Source organism: Pyrgilauda ruficollis, unplaced genomic scaffold (assembly GCF_017590135.1).
Source record: "Pyrgilauda ruficollis isolate IOZ18807 unplaced genomic scaffold, ASM1759013v1 scaffold29, whole genome shotgun sequence".
Classification (NCBI taxonomy): Eukaryota; Metazoa; Chordata; class Aves; order Passeriformes; family Passeridae; genus Pyrgilauda; species Pyrgilauda ruficollis.
The window spans coordinates 38884-63056 of record NW_024524266.1 but is presented as its reverse complement, the minus strand read 5'-3'; the positions used below and the strand labels follow the sequence as shown (position 1 = coordinate 63056).

The 24173-nt window shown below is 37.7% G+C and overlaps 1 protein-coding gene across 6 annotated transcripts in view; it reads left to right on the top strand.

The window, feature by feature from the left end:
• MCF2L (MCF.2 cell line derived transforming sequence like) overlaps positions 1-24173 on the top strand; it is a 122996-nt gene that overhangs the window by 84719 nt on the left and 14104 nt on the right. For all 6 annotated transcript variants that reach the window (XM_041472395.1, XM_041472394.1, XM_041472399.1 and 3 more), the window contains 16 exons: positions 7740-7859; positions 8672-8788; positions 9297-9446; positions 10108-10232; positions 11955-12069; positions 13033-13152; positions 13960-14151; positions 14343-14534; positions 15229-15388; positions 15534-15604; positions 16633-16709; positions 17743-17809; positions 21325-21440; positions 22440-22509; positions 23692-23784; positions 23934-24026. In XM_041472395.1, coding sequence (XP_041328329.1) covers positions 7740-7859; positions 8672-8788; positions 9297-9446; positions 10108-10232; positions 11955-12069; positions 13033-13152; positions 13960-14151; positions 14343-14534; positions 15229-15388; positions 15534-15604; positions 16633-16709; positions 17743-17809; positions 21325-21440; positions 22440-22509; positions 23692-23784; positions 23934-24026 — 1878 coding nt within the window. The remainder of the gene's footprint in view (positions 1-7739; positions 7860-8671; positions 8789-9296; positions 9447-10107; positions 10233-11954; positions 12070-13032; positions 13153-13959; positions 14152-14342; positions 14535-15228; positions 15389-15533; positions 15605-16632; positions 16710-17742; positions 17810-21324; positions 21441-22439; positions 22510-23691; positions 23785-23933; positions 24027-24173) is intronic.

Sequence of the window (24173 nt, the reverse complement as noted above, 5' to 3'; positions counted from 1 at the left end):
TGCCTTGCCACCCCCACAGTAAATAATTTCTTCCTACTGTCCCATCTAAACCTACCTCCTTTCAACTTGAAGCCATTTCCCTTTTATTTTTCTTTTTCCTTTTTTTTTTTTTTTTTTCTTGCTGAAGCTTATTGCTCTGTGTGAAGACAGGAGTCTCACATTATTTGAGATGAGAGTTTTGACTGTTGGTTTATTTGTTGTCATTTCTGCCATTTTACCTGGTTTTTTCTCTAATCATCCTGAGGGAGTTGACCCTTTTGATTTGTGAACTCAGAAATGCCAGTATAGGGTGCTGTGGCTGGAGCACTGCCTGACAGGAATATCCTGGCTGGAGCATCTGCCCATCACTAATACCCTGGCAACTGTAGGACCTGTATTTGTAAGCACTGAGCAGCTGTTGAACAGAAATTCATATTAGCGTGGATTTGTTATTATTATTTCTTGTTATTTTCAAGACTCTTCATACACATTTGGTTTGCTCTAGTGGGTATTGGAAGTATGTTTTGAAGCAAAACGAACAAAATGGTTTTTTTTCAGGCTGAAATTATTGTGGAAAATGTATTATTAAAAATTTCTAACCTTCATTTTTCCTTTTTTGTTGTTAGGGGTACTTTATTTTTCCTGGGGCAGAACATGAGCAATGATGAGCTGAATCTGTATTTCATGCTGATAGTTAAAGGTTGTTTAGTCAAGACTCTGGAGATGAGGTTAACCTATTTTTGCAGACACAGTGGAAGGCTAGTGACTGTGCTGCTTGCCCAGGGTGACTGCTGCTGCAGGAGATACAGTGCAGTAGGACTGAGAGCAAAGCCAGAGGCCTGGGCTGAAATATAGCACCACTTTTCATGGGATGTGACGGATACTATGGCAAGAGCATGCCCAGGCATGCAGACTTTGCTGTTGTTTTATTCTACTTGATGAAGTTGCAATGGGCAGGCAGCCCAGGATGTTGTTGTTATCAAGCACAAGACTTGCAGACTCTGTGGCTTAAGATGTTGCTATCTTATTGCAAAAGCTCTATACCTTCTTGGTGAGTTCTCATGGGCAGCTCCTCACAGCACTGACTCCTTCTTCCTCACAGTACAGCCAACAAACTGACTTCTCCACCAGCCAACCTACTCTTTTACAATACCATCCTGATTGGACCTAGCTGTGGCCTATTAAGGGCAGGCCTGTTCCTAATTCCTGGTAATTAACACAGCTGTAACCCCTTAGGGGTGAGATTACCTTCATCACTATCTCTATTCTCCTATATTCCATCCATCCACATTAAGAGACACTGCAAATAACATTATTCTTTTTATTTTTCACCTGATTTAGCTGAAGTGAAGTTATTAGCCTAGGAAGAATCTGGTCTACTGGGATAGTCAGACTAAGAGGTGAAATTCTGGTAGAGGTTCCAAGAGCCAAGTTTAATGTTAAGTGTGAAGTCTTGATAGCAAGTTGTCACGTTGTTAGAGACAGTAGAATTTGAGAGTTCTTACAAGAAAAATACTGAAGTTAGTAGTTGCAAATTGTTCACTTGTATTACATTGTTGTTTGAAGATACATTTCTTCAACTTTTTGCCCTGTCACTTGCAGTGATTCTTCTAAATGTGTATTAGAATGTCCTGTTTTCAGTTCAACACAGTGTTCAGAGTATAAAGAGACATGCGAGACTTTACTGAACCTTTTAGCTCCTGGGGCTGGGCAACTACATAGTCTCATGGATAAGTGTGCAAGGAGGAGCAGTCGTGGTGACTGGTAAAGCAGCTCTGTATTGTCCCAGCTGAAGTTGAATAACAAGTGCTGGACAAATTGATCCACTTGTCCTTTCCATGCAGTCAAAAATGACTCTTTTTCTTCCTCTTTTTTTTTTTTCTTTTCTCTGCTAATGTTACCATACTTAAACAAGCAAGATTCAATCCACAGTTGTAGGAGCAAGGCTTTTTACTGATCAATGCATTCTAGGATTTCACACTGCTCTCTTGACAGTTCTAGTACATTTTCTTTTAAAAATTAAGTCTATGTCATTACATTGTATTAGTTTCTTGTTGTCCTGTCATCGTCTTCCTCCATCTAGAGGGAAAGGTTACAGTGTGAACTCACTCTTTTAGACAAACAAAAAACTGCACTCAACATCATTAAAAATTTTACCATAGCCATTCATCAGCTGCATACTGAAGCTCCAGGGAAAATAAACTTCCTTGGTGCATTAGGGGATAACATACCTGTGGGCCACTGCTCTTGAGTGCTCTTTAAGCTGTTAGGGTGGAGGTTGGTTGTTTTGTTGGTGAGGAATTTTTATCCAGTTAGAAAATTCGCAGCCCTTTTTAAATGTGACAAGAAATAGGTTTTATTCTGACTCCTGGAGAAGAATGCTTTGTGATTTGCCACCGCTAGCTAAGGACACACTTCATGCAGATTTCATGCCTTCTGTTTTGTCCAGAGCACTGCTTTTCTTAGCTTCTTGAAAATGCAGTCCTCACTGTAACAGTGGCTTAGCCCATTAACTTCTTTGAAGATCAAGGCCAAGACTGCTGGCTGGCAAGAAGAAACCTGAAGCCAATGGACACAGCAAACCAGAATGCTTAGGTTGGACTCGATGATTGTGGAGGTCTTTTCCAACCTAACTGATTCTTTGATTTTGTAATACCAGCCTAAACCTTGCAGGAGTCAGACAGTCCCATTTTTGTGCCATCTGGAATCTTACTGGTTTGATAGCCAAGGTGAGAAACACTGAATTGCAGTAATACAACTTTGAGTTCTTTGGTCTTGTTTGTAGAGACAAGAGGTCTTGTATGTTGAGTTTCTTCGTGAGTTCTTGATGTAGAAAAGATATGGTTTTTAAGTGGTGCCCCATGAAAGGCACTGTTTTATATTTATATGGCATAGGTACTTCCAATTAGCCAAGTTTCTAGTTAGCTCTTTGCATCATGTCCTGAAAAGTATAGTGACACTTCACACTTTGTATGGCTTTAGTTTGAAAACACTGCTCTTCTTTCAGCCCCGGTCATGATTCTCATTTTGCTTGGATTTAAGACTAGAACTTGGCAGTATGATGAAGCTGGAACAGTATTTATATTAATTTTGTGGCTATTATTACGAATGAGTACAGTAAATGATAAATGAGTAAGTTTATTTTGAGACCAGTATGCTTTTGTCTGATTGCTTTGGATGTTTTGAAACTACTTCACATGCAGGCACTTTTGCAGTTATCCTTGTGTACTTAGCCATTTGTCTTTATTTTATGTATTTGTTGAATATCTGAAAACAGAAGTGAGTCACTTAAACTCAGAAAGCAGGATTGTAGTGTCACAAGCATTAAACATAGATCTAATGCAATACAGTTCTATGTTTTTAAAACTAGATTTCAAGCTGCTCTTTTTATTAACTGATTTCATTCAAGATTCTTTCATGACAAGAATTATGTGTAAGGCTTGTTCATTCTAGCCAGGAATAAACAGTCTTAAATAGGTAAGCAAGTACTTACTAGGTCCTTTATATACAGAAGTATTTTGGAAAGAAGTGCTCTGTGGCTTATGGCGTACTAGTAAGTGCAGAAAGGAAAACACATTACCACAGAGTTTGGTAATGTGGGTATTTTGAAGCTGTTCATAAAATGAAAGTTAGTGTTGTTCCAAATATTTTGAGACAGAACTACTAAAACCAAGTCAAGCATTAGCTCTTTGATGGCTCACATATTATGCACGGTATTTCTGCAAGCTGGCTTAACTTCAGGGTCAGTTCTGGGGGTACACACAGCCTCTCTGCCAGTAATTTCTGTGAAGAAAAGTGATAGCTAGGATTATATGCAAATAACATGTGCTCCAGAGGAGGCCACAAAGGTGATCAGAGGTCTGGAGCACCTCTCCTATGAGAACAGGCTGAGAGAACTGAGGTTGGTCAGAAGAGAAGGCTCTGGGCCTGACCTCACTGCAGCCTTTTGGTATTTAAAGGGGGCTTATATATAAAGAGGGAGAGCGACTTTACACAGGCAGATAGTGGTAGGACAAGGAGAAGTTGTTTTAAACTGAGTGAGGAGAGACTTACATTGCATGTTAGGAAGAAATTCTTTACTGTAAGGATAGTGGGGCACTGGAACAGGTTGTCCAGGAAGTTGTGGATGCCTCAGCCCTGGAAGTGTTCAAGGCGAGGCTGGATGAGGACCTGAGAACCTGGTCTAATGGAAGGTGTTCCTGCCCTGGTGGGGGGCTAGAAATAGGTGATCTTATAGATCCTTTCCAATCCAATCCATTCTGTGATTCTATGGTAATCTGACTTTGCATTTTGCCCAGAACTCAACTGAGTTCAGCCTATACATTTTCCCCTTTCCAGAAACCTGGGGCGTGCAGTGAAAGGCTCCCCATCCCTGAGAAGCAGAAGCCTCAAAGCAGTTAACTTGCTCCTGAGAAATTATTAATGGGTTTTCTGGAGAATTTAAGATTGTTGCCCATTTAGTCCAGCCAGAAAAAGGTTCTCACCCATATTCTAGGTTCAGGATACTTGTAGGGCAACAAAGATCTTGGTGTATTGGAACACTTTGATCCTGGGGCTGTGCTGTATACAAATTCATGGTTTGGTCAGATTTAATTTTAAGCTGATAACAATGTGCACAGTTGTATCTGTAGCAGGCACAGGGCCTGCAAGGCCTCCTTGGAGGTCTACATTTTTTCTCTTTGAAATTGGCACTGACCTGACTGGATGAGCAAGTGAAGGAGATGCGCAGATAGAAAACGGTGACTGTCATGAAATATCAAACAAGTGCAAGTGAGATGAATGAATATGTGGGCTGAGCTCTCCTAATTTTTGCAGAGAATATGAAAAACATGGCCCCTAGTCTCTTTTGCGTTGGCATGAAATAAGATAAATTCAATATTTGAGACAAGATGTTTGGGGTATTGTTAATATTAATTAATCCAGTAAAGAAAGACACTTTGGGGAAAAAAACCAATCCAGTTTTTAAACATACAAACCCTTCAACAAATCTGAGTCAGGTCCATTGACCTCAGTGAAACAGTCCTTGAAGGCATTTTATTTGATAGCACTGTTAAACATAACATGAATATTTTTTGGTATAACACTTAATATTTAGCAAAGCATTATTGAGAAGTCATTGTTTGTTGTCTGGTTAGCATACAATGGCTTCAAACAAATATGCTGCTGGACTGGAACAAAGGATTTTTGTTTTGTTCCAGTGTTCAGGGTGAAGTTGACTGGTCAATGAAGTTCACAGGCATCTGTGGAGTATCTCTTACATCATAGTATTGTCTCTGCAAGTCACCAGGGCTTTAGCAAAAAAATGTTAGGAAAAGTAGTAGTGTTTCGGCAGTGCAGATACAGCCTCTGATAAACTGTAATAGCTGGCATAAGTCCAACATTGTTTACTGTAGCACAACGTACCTTTCTTGTTTCACAAAAATTAATTTACAGACTTGACTCAGCCACAACAAGGGAAGGAGACCTCATTTTTTAAAACAAGGAGTTTTTTTGAAGAAAAAACCAAAACCAAATGGAGACAGACTAGTGGAGACAAGTTTATGCTGTAGACAAAGTCAAAGTAATGTAGAATTTGAGCTTTTGTTCAGAGAGAAGAGAAATTTCTGATAGGTTTTGAATGGGAATTCAAGTGATACCAAGACTGTATTGACTTCAACAGCATCGTTTTGGATTGACGCATTGAGATAGAAAATAATTGTATTGCATATTCTCTGTTTTCATTAAATTGAACACAATACTTAATTGCATCATGCAATTAAACTCTCTCTCATGAGTGCTAATACGCAGTCCAGAAAAATTTACTCTTAGATTGCATTTGGGTACTGCTGTCTGATTCAGTAATAACCTAAATGTCATAAAATCACAGATTGGGTTGGGAGGTGCCTTGAAACACCATGTTTTGTGGGGAAAGGGAGCCTCAATGAGATTATCTAGCACCCTGTCCAGGGCATTTCCCAGTGCTCCAAGTAAGGCTAAATGGGTTGTAGACATTTGCTGCCATGGACAGTGGGTCAGGACATGATGTGGTGGGGTGGATGTCTCACAAGGAGGCACCTTATTTCTTTTTCAAAATATGTTACCTAAAAAATATCTCTTCTATAATTTTTATTCTGAAATATTTGCATTGCCACTGAATAAACTTTGCATTTTGGAAGTTAAAGGTAAAAAATAACTGCTCAATTGGACTAAACACTGCTGTTACAGGCACAAAATAGATTGACATATCTGTTGAATAAGAGAAATAAATACAGCTGTCCTTCTAAAAGGCTTATCCATGAGATTTATTTAAAGAAATTTTTTGTCTGTTGTTTTAATGTCTCTCAAATAAATTTGTGGGTTTGCTTTGTATGGTAATTAAAAAAAAAATAGTGAGAAAAGCATAATCTTTTCTTTTTATTCTGAATACAGCCAGAAATTTTCTATGAAAAGTTTTTTCCTCTGATAACTATGGGTTAGTCACTTCACAGTCTGCACTTTTTTTAGTGAATTTTATAGTGCAAGAAGGCTGAGGAGCTAGTGAGGGCGCTCAGAATTACCTGGTTTCTGTTCCCAGCCATCAGACTCCTTTGGAACAGAACCACTGTACTTTCTAGAAAATGTGGACATCACTGAAGTCGAGGCAGATTAAGAAGTTCAAGCCTTTAAAGTTCCTTAGTCAAATGAAATTGTGGTTGTATACTGAATATCTGGGGAACCACAATGGATCTCGAAGCTTTCCAGAAAAGTGTTAAACTACTTTTCCCTTTAAAAGTTCTTCATTTCTAATGCTAAGTACCTGGAACCCTTGGAAACCTCAAAATTATTATTAAATCACTCTTCAACCTTCCAGTTACTAACAGTTCCAGTAGGCTTGGAACAGAGCATAGCATAACAGCTCCTTCAGTCAGTGGGCCTTTTTTGGTTGGCTTTTTTTTTCCCTCTGGTAAACCAGTTTGCTAGAAAAGTGAAATAACTTCCAACAGTATAATGAAGAAAATTGCATACTTAATCATTATAATGATAATTTCTTTAGCGAATTTCACTGCCTCCCTACAGTGGAAATACTGAATAGAGGAGAATGTTTCCAAGAGTGGCTAAATGCCAAATATGCAAATCTCTGCCACAGCAGAGGTTGATTTTCAATAATTTAATGCTATTTTTTTTTGTTTCTTCCCTCTTCTGTCTTCCCTCTACCTGTTGTAGAAAGATCCACCAGATTGCTAGTTGGAAGTTGATGAGGAAAAACTGAACTGAGAATTTTTATGCCTGATTTTTATTTTTGTCAGCCAAATTAAAGATTATTTCTAAGTTACTGCCTAAGAAGTTCTTCCTCTGCGGCAAAAACTTGTGTAGGCAACTGGCAAGGTAGTATATGCACAAATTAGAAATTTGTTGTTAGGTTTTCACACAATGGTGGAGGTGTCTTTGGCACCTTCTATTAAAGTGAAGATGAAGTAACCATGACAGTCTTGCTGTTAAAAAAATACTGAGCCACTGCTGTTTGTTCATTAGCCTCCTTGGGTAGGTTGTAATCTTAGCTGAAGAGCAGTACAAGCCAGCCCTGAAAAAAAACTGATTCCAAGAGAATAGATCCCTGTTCCCAAAGACAAGTAAATGTCTTTTGAATGAAGTTCTTTGTACTAGCCATGCAACAATATGATTGGTCACCCCATTATGGGAGGCCTTTGATACAGTTTGTGGTTTATCAGGGGCTTCTCCTTGTTCAAAAATATTTTCTGGAGATGAGACACAGAAAATAACAGGCTAAACTTGCTTTGCAGGCATCTTTCCCAGGAAACCTGCAATTAGTCCTCGTTCTGCGCCCAACAGGATTTTTTCATCGAGCTCTCTCGGACATTGCTTTCAGATTCAACAAAGATGAGCTTAAAATGAAAGTACCTGTAAGTAATCCTCTGTTTTAACTTTACTATCAGGAATCTGTAAAAGTACTTAAGGCAGCCAATGAGGACCAAAGAAACCCCAACAAAAAGCCATGCTTAGAGGCAGTTCTAGCAATTTAGCTAGTTCATGATGGGTTTTTCTTGGAAGAGTATGTGAATTTTGAAGCAGATGCATTTCCCATGGACAAATGCTGTGGTTTCTGTCTCTTGAGCAGATGTACAATGGATGCCTGTTAAATCTCCAGTAAACCCACAGATTTTACTTTTGTTTGTAAGTGTACAGCATTTATATTTTAAAATAAAATTTGAAACTATATGAGCTGATTAAATAAAAGTTACTGTACTTAGCAGAGGTAAATCAAAAGGGGGAGAGATGGTCTTTAAGAACATTTTCCCCAATCCTTCATTTATTTTGGGGAACCAGTGCTTACATGACAAATCCATGTAGACGCTATTGTTCTGTCCTGCAGATTCAGAATAACAAGGAAAAATGAACCAGAGATGAATGCTGCTTTTAGAAAATAGCCAAGTGTGGTTTATCAAGATAAAAAAAATCTGGCAGTGTTATGCTGTATAATCCATAAACTTTTTTTTTTTTAAATATGCCTGGTGCCTATGCCCATATTCAGTCATTTACATGTACATGATCTTCAACTGAAAGAACTGTTAAGTTTGTGTTTCTGTACCCACAGGAAACAGTTCCATCTCTCACTTTTATATTAAAAAGTGCATCTTCTCCGTTGGTCTGAAAGATGGGGCTTAGAATCCTTGTCACCATTGATCACGTTCACTTTCTTTCTGTCCTGCTGCAGATCATAATGCTGGGCTCAGTGTCAGAACTGCAGGGTTACATTGATAAGACACAATTAACAGAAGATCTTGGTGGCACCCTGGATTACTGCCACAACAGATGGCTGTCCCGTCGCACTGTAAGCCTTAGGTTTTGTTTTAACTTTTCAGCTTAATGAGCTCTTCTGTTTTATACCCTGTCATTTATAAAACAGATTCCAAGTGATGCAAGTTGACTTGCTCAGTGTGAGAAGATGTTCCCAATGGTACTTAGTCATCTTAGAGAAATAATATGAGTAATAACTTGGGAGTGGTTTTCTGAACACTTGGAGCAAAGGAACTACAGTGTGTTATTGTGTTGAGGTTTATTGGTTTTGCTACAAGAAAGAAAAAGCTCAAACTGTAAAATAACTCCAGATTATAAAAATATGAAGAAGATACACCTGATACAAGCCTAAGAAAAATATACAATTAAGGAATTAATGGTGACGGTATCTGTTGCTTGCAAAATTCTACTTTGGCCATTTTTCAGTCTTGTAATTCATCTGTTTGGGCTTGTTTTGAGAGTTATATTTTGTGTGCTTGTGTTTGTTTGTACATATGTGTCTGATGAACACAAAACATCTTTAATGCTTTTTATTCCAAAAGGCTATAGAAGGTTTCGCCCAAAAGGTTAAGCAAACAGCTCAGATTCTTCAGTCCTTTGGGACTGAGCTGGCTGAAACAGAACTACCAAATGATGTGCAATCAACCAGCTCCCTTCTTGCAACACACACAGAAAAGAAGGACAAAATGAAGGTATGTAATTTTTGTAGAGATGCTGTCTTCTAGTTAAACTGTTTTGATTTATAGCTAGCAATATTAATGGAAAATATGGACGATGCTAATAGTAATAATGGGAACCATCGATATCTTTTTGAACTTGCTTTTTCTGATGTTAAAAATCCTTTTTGCATTGAAAAATGACATTTCTTGAAACTAAGTTTACGTATGTACAAATGCATAATGGGTTGTATGTGAAACAGTAATTTCTTTGTAAGTAGTGGTGTGTTTAATTTGTAGTTTTGTTTGCAACAGGAAATTTTATTGTATTTGCGTGCATATTAAAATATATGGCCTTTTGAAGCATGAACAAATGTTCTTTCAAAAAGGATTAAATGAAGGCTATTTGGCGGTTTCAGAACTGTGCGTCTAAGATTTTTGAGATATTTGTAGCCTAAAGCTACACTAGAAGGCTGTCTACCATGAAAATTTAACTCAGTTACACTGGGGTCTTGAGATGGCAAACATGGAAGAAGCTGACATTTATCATTTACTGTCTGTTGTCAGCCACTGCCTTTAATAAAACTGTGCTTGCTCGAGTGCTATCGAAATCCTGCTTTCGATTCAGTGCCTTGTGAAGTCTGCTTTAAAAACAACATGCCACTACAGCATGAGGGGTTTTTGTTTTGTTTTGTAGGAGGATATCAGGGTAGCAGTAGAACAGGGAGATGATATCCTTGGAAGTATTACAAAACCAGTTACTGAGAATCCTGATTACAAACTGAATCAAGATCAGCTAGACAATCAAACAACGGTAGAAAGGTGAGAGGTGTGGAATACTAAATATGCTGCTTTTCTGCTTTTTTGATCCCCCCCCCCCAGCTTCTTTATTTAATTCCATATTTATGCTTTGCAAATAAGCAAATGTTTCAATGTGAACATTTTAAATAATTTCAGAAACAACTCTTATGTTGTCAGATCTGTCCTGAACAAAGTAACCCTCTAATGCCCACTGCGGAGTAAGGTGGCTATAGGGAAATGGGGTTGGAATTCTGATACCACACAACACTGTTCTTCTTTTCATTTTTGTCACATTTGGACTCTATACTTGAGTATCTTTTCCTTATTTTCAAGAATACCAATGCTTTGTTTAGAAACTGAAATGCAATCCAAGTAATTTTGCTGCTGTACGGACAGCACGAGGGGAAGACTGAAGTGATCCTTCTCTTCTTTTCAGTAGATGTGTCCATTTCCCTCAGGTCCCTTTGAAGTGGGAGGGTTTTTTTCTTTTTAACCTGTTAACTTATCACTGTTGCTAGTAGCTTTTAAAGGCTGCTAGGGAGTACACCACTCTTGAAGTATCTATGCACCAATTTCCTATGTGCTTCCTCTGGACAAATAAGTAATAGGTATTGTTTTCCTTTGCTCCTTGCCTACCACATACACACCCCCCTCACATTACTGCCAGGTTTGAAGACATTATATCACCGTAGCACAGATGTAAATTTTCACAAAGCTATGAAAGCATAGCTCATTTCCCCCAGGCAGTATTCTGCATTCTTTTTTTGTCTGTCATTCTGTGTTTCTGTTATGCTCAGGCCGACTTTCTTTCCAAATAACTGTCCATTCCAATCCACAAAGCTTGGCAGAAGTCACTTTTTTTGGTCACTGTTGCTATCAACTGTCCAAGGACGATCAGGGTGGGGGTTGCTAATTTATCCATAACATTCCTATTCAATACAATGTCTGACGGAAGTTGGAGCACACTGTGTGTGCGTGTGTCACTGCCTTTTCTCTTGTTGGTTTTAACTTGTAAATTCAGAGTTCATTTCTGTAGTGTTAAAGACAAAAGTTCATTAAAATTCTGATGGGTTGCCTTCCCTGGATGTAGCCTAAGTTCAGCAAAGTGCACTGTATAAAGCCCATGGGATATCATACTGTCAAATGCAATTATAGAAGGTAAGTTAAGAAGTGAAAGTTTTAACTCATTTGCCAGAATTATAATCAAAGAAGGTTTTCCTCATCCCACTACAGCTGCGCACTTGCCTGTGATATTTAATTAATAACTCTGCTTGGAAGAGAAGAAGCAATGGCCTTCAGGTTTATAGTGAGCTTTGCTCCAAAGAATGAAATGTAAGGACAGCTGGCTGGTCATAGCAGTTCCAATTTTTTACCTTAACTTTTCCTGTTAGCCAAAGGCTTGGGTTCCTCTGGGTCCTAACCCACACACATTTACATATCTTATTTATCTATGTTAACCCCATGTCCCCAGGCCAAAGCTGAGAACGTGCTTAAAATAAGCACTTGCCCATTTTTCAGAAATTAATGTTTGTGTTGAGTTTCAGTTTTTTACATCAGTGTTATTGTAGGAAATGATACTGTGCGATACAAAAAATGTTTCCTGTATCCAGTTTATTTGTCCTGAAACATACTGCTTTGGAGAGGTTTTTTTTAATTTACTGTGGATGTTTGCATTGTCCCTTGAAGGCTGTACCCATCATTCTTAGAGTATTTTTTTAATGTGTTTTGTTTTGATTTTTAAAGGCTACTAGCTCAATTACATGAAACAGAGACCGCCTTTGATGAGTTTTGGGTGAAGCATCAGCAAAAACTAGAGCAGTGTCTGCGCCTTCGGAATTTCGAACAGAATTTCAGAGAGGTGAGAACTTCTTGGTGGCAGTCAATATTTAGTAATATAGAAATGATTCAGAAAATGCTTCCTGCTCTTGATTTTACAGGTCTTGTATGTACTTGCAAGCTTTCTCCAACCTTTTTCTTGTACTTGCCCTCACTTGACACGCTGCTATCTTTACCAGTTTGGATTCTTTCCTATAGAGACATAACTTTTTTTTTTCCTACAGCCTTAGGAAGTTCTTTTCCATGCTCCCAGCAGTGTATAAGCATTCAAAAACTCCTTTGAAACCTGTTCTGTACCACAGAAACATAAAATGCTGCTGCAACACTTGAATCTTGCCAATAGGTCCTTTTATGGAACCAAATCTCAACTAAACATTTTGGCTGAAATGTTATGAAAACTGTATCCAACACTGTGGGTGGGAAGTTGCAACTATAGTGTTAGAAGCTGGGTGGAGGCTGCACTGCAATTTTCACAGCCAGTTTCTGATCTCATATTGTTTAATTCATGTGCTTGATGGCACCTACAGACCCTTTATCCTGGTGTAGCTGCTCTCAGAGCTCAGCCCCTGTGTCTCCAGGAGAGCAACACTCAGAAACGCTCTTGCAAGCATTTGTTTGTCTCTAAAACAATTACTGGAGTGGGGACCTCTCCCTCATGTTCTGCTGTTAAAATTAATGTCACTTTGTGTCCTTGTCATCTGGTAAAAGCAAGATCATAAGTGTTTCCTTTGCATTAGTTTGCTTGCATCTTTTTCAGTACCAGGAAACAGGATTACTTCACTGCCTTTTCGTTGTATTTGTTTTCCTTTTTAACTGGGGGAGGGGGGGAAGGTAGGCTGACAAATAAAGGTGCTTTGTCTCTGTGTCCCAGTAACCACCTAATGTGAGTCACCTGACTGCAAATAGTGGCTCTCACCTATGTAACTGGTGGGTCTCTGGAGAGGTGGAGGTCTCTTCATTCATTCATAGCTGTGTCTCATTTCAGGTCAAAGCAGCTTTGGATATTGTGTCTGAGAGACTGTCTGCTTTCACAGATGTGGGAAACAGCCGTTCACATGTGGAGCATATTTTGAAAGATCTTGCCAATTTTAAAGAAAAATCAGATGTAAGAACTCTGCAAGTCTCCTTAGTTTCTACTATGACAATGCAGGTGCAGAGGGGAGTGGGATTTGGTTACTGAGTGTGTCAGCTTAAGCTGACAACAAGGCAGAATCAGTGTCTCAGGTAATGTACAGAAGGAATCTGAAATAAAGTCTTAAACCATTGGAGCAGAGTAATTCTTGGACATCCCTCAATACAGAGCAGAGTGACCAGACACAAAGTGTGACTGCTTCACGTAAGAACTGCATGAAGTGTCTACATAGCCAAGTTTTGCATTTACTGATCAAGGGACCACTTCCATTCCTATTAAAGCCATGTCTTTCAATAAATCAGAGATAAGAAATCTGTGTATTGAATGTACAATAAAGATGGCAAACAGAAACATACACTGAACCATATAGAAAGGGAACCTTTTTCTGTGCTTCACAATGAAACAAATTGCTCTCTAAGTGAGGTTGTTGCTCTTAAGGCTGAGATAGGTTTTTTTTTTTTATTAATTTCAGTTCAGATTGTTGATGTACCCCAAGTTGCATTCATACACACACAGACCCTGCTGAATAAGGCATAGAAATACAACAGTAGTTCCTTCACAAGGAGGCCTGTGATTAAACTCACTGTTATTTCTGAGGTACTCTGGTACATGAAAGTTCTTGGGCATCTGGAAAGACAGGAAATCACTTTGATTTATTAAGCAAGGCAGATATTAACTAAAGATGTACTCTTTATCAATATTGTATTTCACTGTGTAAAAATTGTTTCATTGATCTTGATCCAAGGAAAGATGTACTTTAATCAGTGCTTATTTTCTTAGGAAACTGTAAGAAAAGCCAAAATGTTAGCCTCAGAGCGTGATGCTTTTATTCAAAGCAATCATTATGCTGTGGACTCCATTATTCCAAAATGCAGTGAACTTCATCATCTCTGTGATGCCTTCACTACTGAGACAGAACGGAGGAGAAAACTTCTTAACAAATCTCTGGAACTGCATGATTTACTAGAGAAGGTAAATTTAATATGCAGCAGTTGTTTCCCAAAACCTCAGTCAAACAATTGTCATGATAGGTAACATTATCTCAGTGTGCTGGAAGTTTTCTTTTTAAACAGCTGAATACATGATGAGGTTGAGGTGGTTTAGACTCATAGTGTGTGATGCTGACATTGGTGCATTGTGAGCCTGTTCTTCTCTGTTTCTAGTCTATGAAGTGGTGTGACGAAGGAATTTACCTGCTGGCTTCCCAGCCAGTAGATAAGTGTCAGTCTCAGGATGGTGCAGAATCAGCGTTACAGGAGATTGAGAAGTTCCTGGATACTGGTGCTGGCAATAAAATCAAGGAGTTGAATAAAATTTACGAAGAGTATGCACACATCCTCAATGAAGACCTAAAGGTACTAGAAGATGTTTATGTGTGTCTGTGTGTCCATTTGTTCATTCTAGAATTGCTCTCTTGTACTGCCATTGACAAAGCTAAATAATCAGTACTAGGAGTTATACCTGTGAACTGGAAAGCCAATACATTTCTGTGCCTGAGTCTCATCATATCTTTGGATAAGAACCAAGGGCTTCAGAGACTTTTCATAACTACTTTAATTTTTCAGATAGTAAAATTGCTTTAAAAAAAAATTCTCCCAAATGAGTATTTGAAATACCTTTCTTATATAGCAAAATTGTGCTAATTTCTTTTTTCTTTTTTTAGATCTTGAGAATATATTCCTTTTCTTCATGGTTGATCTCTCTCTTCATGTAACAGAACCTTTAGACAGTCAAAAAATTTGTTTTTTTTAAATTAGAACTTGAATCCCAGATTTCTCAATAGTAAACACTTAAAATATTTTTGAAGTAATGTTCCAATTCTTAAGTGTACAAAATCACAGTAGATTACATCTTGTTAAGAGTGAAGAGTTAGTGTAATATTTTTCTATGTGGTATAAAAGTAATTGCAATTTCAAATCAGTATGCTGTAGATGCTATAGATGTCAATGTAGCTTGTTGATAGGTCTCTGACAGGAATTTAAAAATTATAATAAATTATTTAAATATTTTTTTAATTCAAATTGGCTTTTATTTCCATGGAAACTGTAGGATCATGTGCAAAAGGTTTTCCAGAAGCAAGAAAGTATGGAAGAAATGTTTCAAAAGCGGCAAGTAAGTCTTAAGAAGCTGGCAGCTAAGCAGACACGTCCTGTTCAGCCAGTTGCTCCAAGACCTGAAGCTTTTGTAAAATCTCCTTGTACATCTCCAGGTAAGTTATCTGTATTAGCCTTTAGTTTTTTGTGCTATGCTGAGAAACTGAAAGAAACTTCCAGCCATAATTTGTGGTTGCATGAACATCTGTGTCAGATTTGATCCAGTTCTAACTTCTGTTTGATTCTGGTTTACATGTTTAGGTCTCCAAAGAGAAAACGTGTCCAACTCAGAAAGCAGCGCACTTCGGAGGGTAAACTACAGAAAAGGAAAGGTATTTTTGTCACTTTGCATTTTTCACACATGCACTACTTGAAAAAGTCATAGTACAACAGAATATTCAGGAACTCTCAATAAGTATGAGGGAATTCTGCTGAGAAAGTGATGGCATTGTCCCAGTTGAAGGAACGCTGGTGAAACAGTCACGTGGTTTAAATAGGGGCTGCTTTGTTGCTGGGCTGGTTATGAGGGAGGGTAAAGTAAATAGTAGGAAAAATGTTAGGGGCAACAAAATATTAAGTCTGAACAGGAACCATTTTTTATTTGCCAGTAGTAATTGGCTACTCTTAAAACCATTGACAGTGAAGAAGTAGTTGTCATTGGCTCCAAGACAGCTTCACCTGACCTGAATGGATTGCCATTCCCAAGTGGGGATGGTCTTTCTGCCCTGCCTGCAGCAAGGGCAGTATCTGACAGCAGCAACAGAAACAAGGAGTTTCTTCTCTCACTGGGTTAGAGAGTTGAATTAACTCAGCAAAGGTGCAGCAAAAGACAAGGCCAGGAGGAAGGCTGGGCCACATGATCAGGATGGACAATATTTGAAGAGAAAAGGGGTTCAAGGAGGGCTTGAAAGCAGAACCCCTCTCTTTTTTCAGCAAGCTATAGTTAGGTTTAGGCATTACAGTGAATGTTTTAGGAGTGAATTTCTGTGTTGGTTTAAGAAGTAACCAGAAAGTTAGCACAGTACCTTATTTTTAGCTGGGAAAACAGACTAAGGCTGGTGTTGCCTACAAGATTATGCTGGAGTTCTGATGTCTTCTTGAAAAGGATTTTGAACCACCATCTTTTCTTAACTGGCTTTTGATGGAGACCTTTCCACATCCAAATATTGTGTGCTTCAAGACCTTCAGGGTGACTTGAATTTTTTTCACAGCATTCTTGCAAACTGCCTTCATTTTTAGTGGAGTACAGTCTTTCCAGTGAAAAGTGCTGAGCACAAAGCTCTGTAGTTTAAAGTTCTGCATTTCTGCATCTGTGATGCCATGATTTTTTTTTTCACTGTTTATTTGTTTCCTTCTTCAGAGTGAAATGACTGAACTCCATCAAAGCAGAGGAGGATCTACAATGGATGATGAAGAAAACCTAGCTGTGTTACGACAGTAAGTGTATTTTGATAAGCAAAAAGTGTGGATTTTCTCTGATTTAGCCTGGGTTTTGCTAAGGATTTGATAAAACAAGTATATTTCTCTGAAATAACCCTCAGTGGCTTTTGAAATGCATAGGCTATGCACAGAGGAAGACATTTCTGTCTGCAGCATTATTTACAGTTTGGATAGTACCAGAGTCTACCTGTGCTGCAGTGAGATGATGCTATGGCTGGACAACTGCATATTTTCATTTCAGAGATGATACTGTTTTGAGTAATAAACCGCCTGTATATCTAGTGAAGGTTTTGGTCTCCATGCTTTGTGACTTTGTCTTTTTATTGGACTCTTTTTAGTCCTCTGTTTTGATATGTGTTACCAAAAAAACACTATTATAAAAACTGAACAGCATAAAATATGTTAAAGAAATGACATGGTATCACCTGTAGTGCATATAGCAGACCTTGCATTTTTACTTGTAAACTGGCTACTTGTATGATCTTTTTACTGCTATAACCTTCTGTTACATCACACAAAATCGCAAGGGAAGGAGTTTGGGGGAAGTATGTTTCAATGCTTGATCATTACGGAAATTAAATTTAAAGCATCATCAAGATATTAAAGGGTGCCCTAAATATCTCTAATTTAAAATTACCAGTGTAGCTTTAAATCTGTATTTGATAATCCTATGCAGCTCCAACTCCAGCTCCTGCAGTAGTTGCAAACACAGTATAACCAGACTTTGTACATACAACGATAAAACACTCTACTGCTTCAAGTGAGTTACTACTGCACTGAAACTGCTAGATTTTATGTTTTCCTATTCAAACACATTTTCAAAAGTTTTTAAATGTTTTAAAAATACGTATATCTCAATAAGGATATATAAAATAATGACAGGAATATCCATGGAACATCACATTTTCCATTACCTGGAAAGAGTTATTTTATTGTCTGAAGTAAAGAAGAAAAACAGACAAAATTAATGTTGCCTCATTACTTTACATAAGTGAATAGGCCCATCTTAATTGTCATTCTTTGTCCACAGGCATGTAATGAATGAACTTATCGAGACTGAACGAGCATATGTGGAAGAACTTCTCTGTGTTCTTGAGGTAAAGACTAAGTTTCTCTCTGGATGTTGGTGAATCTTTTGCATTTCTTGATTCTCTTTTGTTTTCCTTACCACCATAAAGCCTCTGTTTGTTCTGTCAAGCAATGTTGTCATTATATTTTTTCCTTTCTCATCAGAGGCAGCAATATGTGATTTTTTCCTAGAAACAGCCATACAACTTGGATTTTGTATTAGAAAACACACATTGAGCAGAAAATAATATGTGCCTTAGTATTTAGGTGGAATCATAGTGAGATTTGTAATGATCGTTAATTCCTGCAAAAGTTCTCTCCAGAGTCTTGGGTCAGTTCCAGGAAGGTCATGTGTCACACAGGAACGTGAATCTGCGTCAACAGGCTCCTGTGTCAGAGGAGAAAAGTTGTTTCTTACATCTTTCTTTGCACATTTTTAAGTGAACTTCCACATGTCTTTGGTACAGTTGTGGGAACAGAAGGCCTTGTAATAAAATTCCCATTTGAAATCATCAAGGAAGCAAAGGTGCTCCCTTTGCTCCACCCTTACGGAGGCATGATTGCAGCACTGCTGAGTTGCTTGTAGAAATACACTGCAGTATTCTTTTTTTCCTCAAGTTCAAGTCTTCAGCTATGGATGTGTCATTTTCCTGTAATCCAATTTGATTTCAGGGAATGATGAAGTTGCAGATAACTATGGCGAATAATTTGATCAGGATCAACTAGAGTAGAGACAAGTGGATATTCTTGGTGTCCATATCAATGTTAACTTCCTAATAGGAGCTGTCAAAAGTTATGGACCAGGACTGTAACTTCTGAGTACATACCTTCAAGTGAGAGTAGTGTATGAGGGTTTTGGACTCTGGTCTTGGTTGTGCTTGTTTGTGCTGAGCTTCCCACAGCATTTACATCCTGTGTTCAGTGCAAGTGCTGGAAGTGTTGATTACAGCAGGATGGTCACATCTGACATGTGATAATAAATCCAGGTCAGTTTGGAGTAGGCCTTAAAGATCACTTTATCCTCTGCTTTTGTATGCAATGCGTCTGTACAGGTCGGCTCATAAAATCAAGATTTGAATAGTTTGAGGATTTTTGGTCCTTACTGCTGCTGCTGGAGCGTCTTTCTATTCCGTGCTATTACTCCTGTTTTCCATAGAGTGCAGTGCAACTCCTGTCTTGCTGGGCCAAGTGTCTTGGTTTTGTGCCACTGTGAGTGACACTCCAGTACTCTGTGCCAGGCACACCTCTCTGTGCCTCCTTGCAGTTTGGTAACCCTCTATCTTGAACTTGGGTGACTGGGAGTGCCAGCTGTAATTCTGGATCAGATCCTTGCTGAGGTATGGCTCAGTGGCAGTCTTCCAGCTTTTGAGGAATTCTAGTTATTTGTCCATAGTTCTGGCTGTTCTCCCATACCCTTTGTTTCTCCTATTCTATTAATCTTTCATTTTTTCCTGTAAAATAATCTGGTATTCCTTTGTAGGCACAGTGTCTACTCTTACTATGTCCTATTTGTTTGCCGTGCATTTTCTGTCTGCCAAAGATTCTGATAGAAAAAAAAGCAAGGTAGTTTCCCAAGATTGATTATTTGGAAACTGCTATAGCTTATCCAAGATCAATATTTTTTCTTTCATTAATAATCATGATCATGCCACTTTAGTCTGTGAAATTCCGTAATCTTTACTGGGAGAAGAATACTGGTCTAGTTTATTTTTAGGTATTGAATTCTACCCTTTTTTCCATTTACTTGGATGGTTTTAGAGCAGCTTTCAAATGAAAGACTAAGCAAGGCCTTAAACATTTTTAAAGTAAGATTAAATCATCTCAGTGGCTGTATTAAGTAGCTTTCTGTCTCTTCTTAAAACACAACTACTGCATAGGTAGTAAAACATGAAGCTTTTTATAGTAAATTTTAAAAATATATCAGCCTAAAGTGAAAAAAACGACAAAAACTTTTTGTCAATGTATGCATTTCACGCTTTTGTTCCTTCAAAATTCGCAAGTAATGAACTCTGTCAGGCTTCCTTTCACCTGAGCTAAATTTGATACTCCTCCTTTTGCCAGTGCTGGCTGTGCTGCTATGTTCGATATCATCTTGACTTAAAGGGAAATCATACTCTTTGTGGAGCTCTTCATCTAAACTGCATGGTGGCTGCAGTAGTTCTTTTCCTGTTGAAAAAAATTTAACTCCATTTTAGCTGAATTTTTTTTAATTTTTAAGGCTGTACAATTTTCCTTAATTTATTTATTCTACTCTCTTTTTTCAGACTTTGCATTTTCCTGCTTGGGGGCAGGAAAAATATGAGAAAGGTACCAATGCTTAGCTATTTATGAGATCCATCGTCTTTGCCTATACCACTGGGTGTTTTTGTTTTGTTTTGGATTTGTTTGTTTCTTTGTTTTTTGGTTTTTTGTTTTGGGTTTTTTGGGGTTTTTTTTTGTGTGCGGTGTTTCAGGAAAAAATACACAGACTTTAAAAGGGCTGATTCTGGCTTCTTTAAAAAAAAATTCTGTTCTTGCCAAATGCTTGAATTCTTCAGGTTAGCTGACTTTACCAACTAGTTCTTCTATTTTCTGTAGTTTGGAGCACATGTTCAAAATGTTGAAAATCTTAATTGTAGGTGTACCTTTGTGTATCTTTTCTTTTAATTATTTAGTTTGTTATAATTTGGTGTGGTTCATTATAATCAATGTGACTTAATGCAAGGATCACCTTGTGTTTAAAATAATTTAAAAAACGAACAAAACCAACAAACCACAAGAGAGAGAAATCTAATGCAAATCTAAAAAAGAATCATCTTCCTTCAATGCCTGTATGCTAAGAAATTTATTTCTATTAAGAAATCTACTTATAATGCAGGTGTTAGATAATTCCTGCCGTTTTTCTGGATGACTTGTTGGGAGTGTTTTGTTTATTTAGGGTTTTTTTGGTGTTTTGAGAGAAGGCAGATTAGTGACCTCAGGCCAAAGGAGAACAGTCCTGGACCAAAGCCACTTGTGTCCTTTTCTGTGCCAGATAAACAGACAAGAGAATGTGTGCTTATATGACAAGTGGAGGATGTGGGAATCTAAAGCTACTCCTTTAGGTACTAAAGCAAATGGAAGATTTTTAGCTTAATGGTTTCTGTTACCTGCAGAAATAACAATCAGCTTCTTCCTTCATAGCAATGGCTAAAACAGGCATGAAGGTTTGTGTGTGTACTGGAATTGTGACTCTAAATTCAGATGTGTAAAGTCTTAGCAAAAAGAGTGTGAGGTATAATTTGTAAGCAGTATAGGAATGTAGAGCCTTTACTTGGTGAAAATGATTGCAAACATTGTTTCATCCTCACTTATCTAGAATTGCAGGATTTACTCAAGTGTCTTTCTAAAGACTTTGTGTGCGTCTGAGTGGGGTGATGGGAAAACAGAATTTGTATTCTTCTTTCATGATTAATACTGAGCTCTTTCTTGTCCGTCTGTCAGCCTGAAGGCAGACTGCCTTGTTAGAGAGAGAAGTACGGCAAGTAAAGGGAGATAATAATTGTGCCTCTCTCCTGTGTTGCAGGGTTATGCTGCAGAGATGGACAACCCCTTAATGGCTCATCTCATTCCACCAGAACTGCAAAATAAGAAAGATATCTTGTTTGGGAATATGGAAGAAATTTATCACTTTCACAACAGGTGAGGATTTGCATTCAGTTCTAAGAACAGCATTTGGATGAGATTCTTTACTTTGTATTTTAATCTGCCTTAGATTGCTAAAAGATCCTTACAGAGTTCTACTTGTCTGTATGGCATGTCAACATTGTATTGCTTAGAAGAGGAAAAGCAAAATATCTGTAGAAGATGAGCAAAGCTGTGTGAAACTGCATACATGCAGTACACAGGTAGAATTTTGCATTGTGGTCATCTTTCTGAAGCAAGATATTTGGATCTGGTTACAAGATAATTAAAGTAGGTTTTGTTTGCATTTCTTTTTTTCATTATTTTTTGCTATGGAAAGTAGATTATGGTTCTAAACCACAAATTCTCAACTCTTACATCTGATTGAGGGTGATTAATTTTATATTTCTATAGATGTATTAAATAATATATAAAATTAATATATAAAACCATATTTATTTGTATATATTAAAATGTATATTGAGTGACCTCTCTGAAGTCTGAGTCCTTGCTGCTAGAGAGGTGTTTCTTCATAGGATAATATTTAAATTCATAGGAAAGGGAAATTGATTTTCAAGAGAAGTTAAGCATATTAAGTAGTTGTTTCTTATTCAGGCAAAACTAGAATGAATGTTTTGTCACAGATTGTTTTAGTTTGTGTTTCGGATGGGTTTATTTTCAATTTTGGGAAGGTGGTTTTGGGTTGTTTGGTGTGTGGTGTTTGTAGTATTGGGATGCAAAACCTAAACACTTTAGACTGTACAAATCCTGCTGCTGAATACATAAGCTCCAACCCTGCATTTGATTTCAGTTGCAGCAACAGTAAGCTAAAAGAAATTGGTCAGAATATTTGTTTTAATTTGCTAGCCCCTTTAAAGTACATGATCTAGAAGAATTATGTTTAGTTTGGCAGCATTACAACTCTGTTTCCAATAGTGTAGAAAACTAATTGCAAGACTGTGAACATTATGACAACTTTCTTTAATGTGTGCTCTGAGAAAATTTTCTGTCTCACAGGATATTCTTGAGAGAACTAGAAACCTATGTGGAATACCCAGAACTAGTAGGACGGTGCTTTCTGGACCAGGTATGTGTGGCCTTTTGCTGGCACTTCATTCACAAACCTCTTTAGGGTTGTAACACGTGAGAGTGATTCTCATTACCACCACATCCCCTTTGTTTGTCCTGAGCATGTAAGAGGTTGAGAATGTAGATGTTATTTGAGAGTTAAGAGATACTTTCCATTATGCAGTACAATTGATTTTGTTAGAAAAAAAACCTACTATATTGTTAAAAGAAAACTGCTTTTTTAAAGTGTCAGTCAGGAAAGCATGGAGGGGAGTCATGCACTGCATTGTTTCACATCACTATAAATGGTTGGTTTACTTAGTTAGATTTCTTTAGTGGATTGTTGTTTTGTTCTTTTCTGTTTGCTTTAAAGAGTACACCTCAACAGAGTAAGTCCAAAACATTTTTGTTCCAAAAAAAGAAAGCTATGACAACAACAAGCTTTTTAAATTGGGGATGTACTAAACAATGAGTCTCACCTGTAGCATACTAAAGGCTAAATAAGAATGTGTGTATGAAAATCAGACTCCTGCTGTTGCTGCCTGTTGATGCTCCTGGGAGGAGCCATCCTTCTCCCTTCTGTTTTACTGGCTACATCCATGGAGATGCTGTTTCTTAAAACTAAGGGATGGAGGTGCTTCTGTGCCTGCTGATTTCCTGCCTGCTCTTTCCTTTATATCTATGGTTACTATGACATTTTCAACAGTCTTTATTTCCTTTTGCTTTCAGCAAGTGCTGAAGTCATGCTATTTAATTTTTTAAGTAATAAGGGAGAGAAAACTGCTTGATTTACCTTAGTGTGAATCCCAGTGAAAAACACATTTGTGAAAAGAAAATAAAGGAAAAGGACAAGTCTTTTAAAAAATCTACACAGTGGGTCTCATGGCTGGGCACACATAGAGATATTTTTCATATTGTAGTAGAAATATATTTGTAAATATAACATATGCTTCTTCATAAGGTGTTTAACATTCAATTGAAGCAAAAATTAACAAGAATGTTTTCTTTTGCAAATTAGTAGCCATTACAAAATCAGTGATTTTGCAATTCCTTGAGGCATGCTAAGCAAAAAACAATGATTCAATTTTTGGTGGTGGTGGATTCTTTCATAGCATTATTGAAAAGGAAAAAAATTGTTATGAGCTTTGTCTGTTAAAGTCACAAGAATTAATGAACTTTTTGCTTGTCTCCCCAATTCCAGATGGAAGACTTCCAGATTTATGAAAAATACTGTCAAAATAAACCTCGATCTGAAAGTTTGTGGAGGCAGTTTTCAGACTCTGTATTTTTCCAGGTATGCTTGCTTGAATCCCTAAAATAATGGTGGCTTTGGTTGTGTTGGGGTCTGGGGTTTTTTGTTTGGTTTATTTTTACTGAAGCTTCTCAAGAGCAAATAGCACAAATACTGATTAGTGTCCTGATAAAATCCAACCCTGATTACAGGAATGTCAAAGGAAACTCGACCACAAGCTCAGTTTGGACTCATACTTGCTGAAACCTGTTCAAAGAATAACTAAATACCAATTATTGCTAAAGGTAAGTCTTACTATACTATAATGCTAAGGACATATTGTGCAGTTTTTTTGAATGCTGCTTCTCTCATCCTGCTGGAGAGAAACCTAAAAATTAGTGAGCAGATGTGTAAATGGAAACACACAAATCCCTGTTCATCAGTTTTCAGGT